The sequence below is a fragment of the Triticum aestivum genome, unplaced genomic scaffold (genome assembly GCF_018294505.1).
Source record: "Triticum aestivum cultivar Chinese Spring unplaced genomic scaffold, IWGSC CS RefSeq v2.1 scaffold203580, whole genome shotgun sequence".
Classification (NCBI taxonomy): Eukaryota; Viridiplantae; Streptophyta; class Magnoliopsida; order Poales; family Poaceae; genus Triticum; species Triticum aestivum.
This window is the reverse complement of record NW_025243256.1, coordinates 1-2,958: the sequence shown is the minus strand read 5'-3', so window position 1 is coordinate 2,958 and position 2,958 is coordinate 1. Positions and strand designations below refer to the sequence as shown.

Genomic DNA, 2,958 nt, shown 5'->3' with positions numbered 1-2,958 from the left:
CTTCGACAAGACGTGCCAGGAAACCGCTTCGCTAAATGCGCTGAGGTGGTAGAGTAAAAAACGATTCAAGTAATGGCTTGGTAGTGGCGTGACGTCATGCCGCAAAAAACGTCAGCAGATTGAACTTGTGTATATATTATTCTCTCTACGGTGGAATATGGAATTTATTTTGCAGAGCCGGACACTATCCTGGTGTTCATAATCTTCTATCATTCGGAGGAGGAACCCGCCTTGCAATGCCAAGCAATATACGAGCCGGACTTATCGTCATTGAAGCCTGGTTCAGGGGCTACTGAGGGAGTCCTGGATTAGGGGGTGTCCGGATAGCCGGACTACCATCATCAGCCGAACTATCATCGACCGGACTATCATCATTGACCGGACTCCAAGACTATGAAGATACAAGATTGAAGACTTCGTCCCGTGTCCGGATGGGACTTTCCTTGGCGTGGAAGGCAAGCTTGGCGATACGGATACGTAGATCTCCTACCATTGTAACCGACTCTATGTACCCTAGCCCTCTCCGGTGTCTATATAAACCGGATGGCTCTAGTCCGTAGGACACAACAACAACTATTACAATCATACCATAGGCTAGCTTCTAGGGTTTAGCCTCTTTGATCTCGTGGTAGATCCACTCTTGTAAACATCCACAATATCAATATCGATCAAGCAGGACGTAGGGTTTTACCTCCATCAAGAGGGCCCGAACCTGGGTAAAACATCGTCTCCCTTGTCTCCTGTTACCATCCGCCTAGACGCATAGTTCGGGACCCCCTACCCGAGATCCGCCGGTTTTGACACCGACAGGGTCCGTTGAGGCTCGGCTCGAAAACTACGGGCTGACATAGCCAGACACGCCGTCGCTAATTGTCGCTGGTGGCGAGCTCAGCGGATACTGCGCGTCCGAGGCCTCTGTTCTCTGCGTCCGAACAGTGTGTGAGGAACAAGATTTTCATGGGCGCACGAAGTCTACGAGCCGGAGGAGCTGCGCCGGCCATGGGTCGTTGTCGTGGCTGGTCGGTGGATGAAGATAAATATGACAGTCGGGACATAGATGTCAGTGTGAGTAGCCTCTTATCCCAGTCGGGACCAATATTTTTCCTGGTGCGCCAAACAGGTTAGGGGTCCAATTTAACCAGGATTGTTAAGTATAGGGTACCGATTTAAGGGATTAGAAGGTTAGGGTTCATTTTCAACAAGGTGTATGAGTTCAAGGTTTTTTTCAGACTTCACCCTTATCCGACACTCCCTACTGCCATCTCCGCTGGCGGGGATGATCATGCACATCACGTGCCCAACACAATGCCGAATATGTAAAATTCCTTCCTTTTCCTCTCTTTTTCTAGATGAATTTTGGTGATGCTCAATTTGTTCATTTTTGGAGGAGTTATAAGATAGGATAATGGCTAGAGATGCTGTAAACAAATCTTAAGATAAAGATGTGTACTAAACAAACCTTAAAAAACAAGATGTGTACTAACCAATGCTTAATTAGTCAAACATATGTTTTTTTGCGTCCAATCAAACATATGGTTGAGTGGGTTCTGTGTTTACCATTAAGAATTAGCATGACAATTGGTTGAAAAAGTACTGTGACAGAGGATGCTTATTTTGAGTGGGTTAATCGGGGTGTGAACATACCAGATTTCAATGAATTGTTTGCATAAAAGAATTCAGGTCGTAGTAAAAACACTGTCATATATTTTGAACTAAAATTACGACAAGTATTTTAGAACGGAGGGTTTACGTGCTAATACAAAATGGTCACAAACCAAAGCATGTGTTTTTTCTAGCCGTCTGGTCCGGGTGCGACGTAGAACAGATGCTCGTCCATGAGATGACGAGCCTGTAACTTATGTCCCTTCACCTAAACAGTGGGAGAAAATTCGTAAATTCCACTGCGCGGCATGCACGACATAGCACAGCATCGAACGGAGAACAACACGTGGCAACTTGAAAGAACAACACGTGGCCAATACAGAATTAGCCATTCCCGCGTTGGCCGGCCGCCGACCAGAATCCTATCCTCCCAAAAACAATTAGCAAAGGAGTCAATGTGCATTTCTGTCGGATCAAGTTAGGGACAAAGCTATCTCGTTCTACTAATGTGCATGTTTTTTTTTCTTTTTGTATAAATAAATTAATCAAAACCCTGTATATCTCAACATGAATAGTTCAAGCAGAAGGCAAGACTTTGTTGAGCACGAAACGGCAAGAAGACGTGTTGGTAGATTTGGTCATTGGCGCGTTGATTCGCTCGTTGACAGTGTTGCGCTGCCTGCCGCTCGACACGCGGACAAAAGTAGACTATATATGTGGTCGCACGGTCAGGTTGCCGCTGTGACCACCATGTCTAGAGACACCTCCGTGGCCGCGCTCGTCCTGCTCTCCGTCCTCACCTTCCTTTGCTCAAGCCGGCGGCGCCAGGGGCACGGCTCCTCATCGTCGTCGCACCACCCGAGCGTCGTTGACATCGAGCTCGGCTACCGGTGCGCCACCGCGGGGATCGACGACGCCGAGCTGGCCGCGTATCCGACGTCGGTGTACTCCTCGCCGGCACGCGTAGACGACGACGCTCAGCCCGCAGCCGCACCTTCGACCGACGGCGGCGATCGGGCGCCGGACGACACGACGTGCGCGGTGTGCCTGGCGGAGTACGCGGACGGCGACGAGCTTCGGCGGCTGCCGGGGTGCCGGCACTCGTTCCACCGGCGGTGCGTCCACGATTGGCTGCGCCGGCGGCCCAGCTGCCCGCTCTGCCGCACGTACCCGCAGTCCACCGCCGCGAAGAGTTCCTGAACCGCGCGTCAGAGATAGCGTCGGCGTGCAGCCAAGAGATGGAGAGAGCTAGCTAGCTAGGTCGCCTGTGGTGTCGGGACCATTTCGTCCGGCGGCAACAGATGATGTTTCCTGTGAGCAGAGTACATACGTAGGGGACGGATTAGGGGGGGGGGG

The 2,958-nt window shown here is 50.6% G+C and overlaps 1 protein-coding gene across 1 annotated transcript; it reads left to right on the top strand.

The window, feature by feature from the left end:
• Positions 1 to 2,352: 2,352 nt before the first annotated feature.
• On the top strand, positions 2,353 to 2,952 carry LOC123176959 (RING-H2 finger protein ATL67-like). The gene has a single exon (XM_044590957.1). The coding sequence runs from the start codon at positions 2,353 to 2,355 to the stop codon at positions 2,800 to 2,802; it is 450 nt and encodes a 149-aa protein (XP_044446892.1). The 3' UTR covers positions 2,803 to 2,952.
• The last annotated feature ends 6 nt before the right edge of the window (positions 2,953 to 2,958 follow it).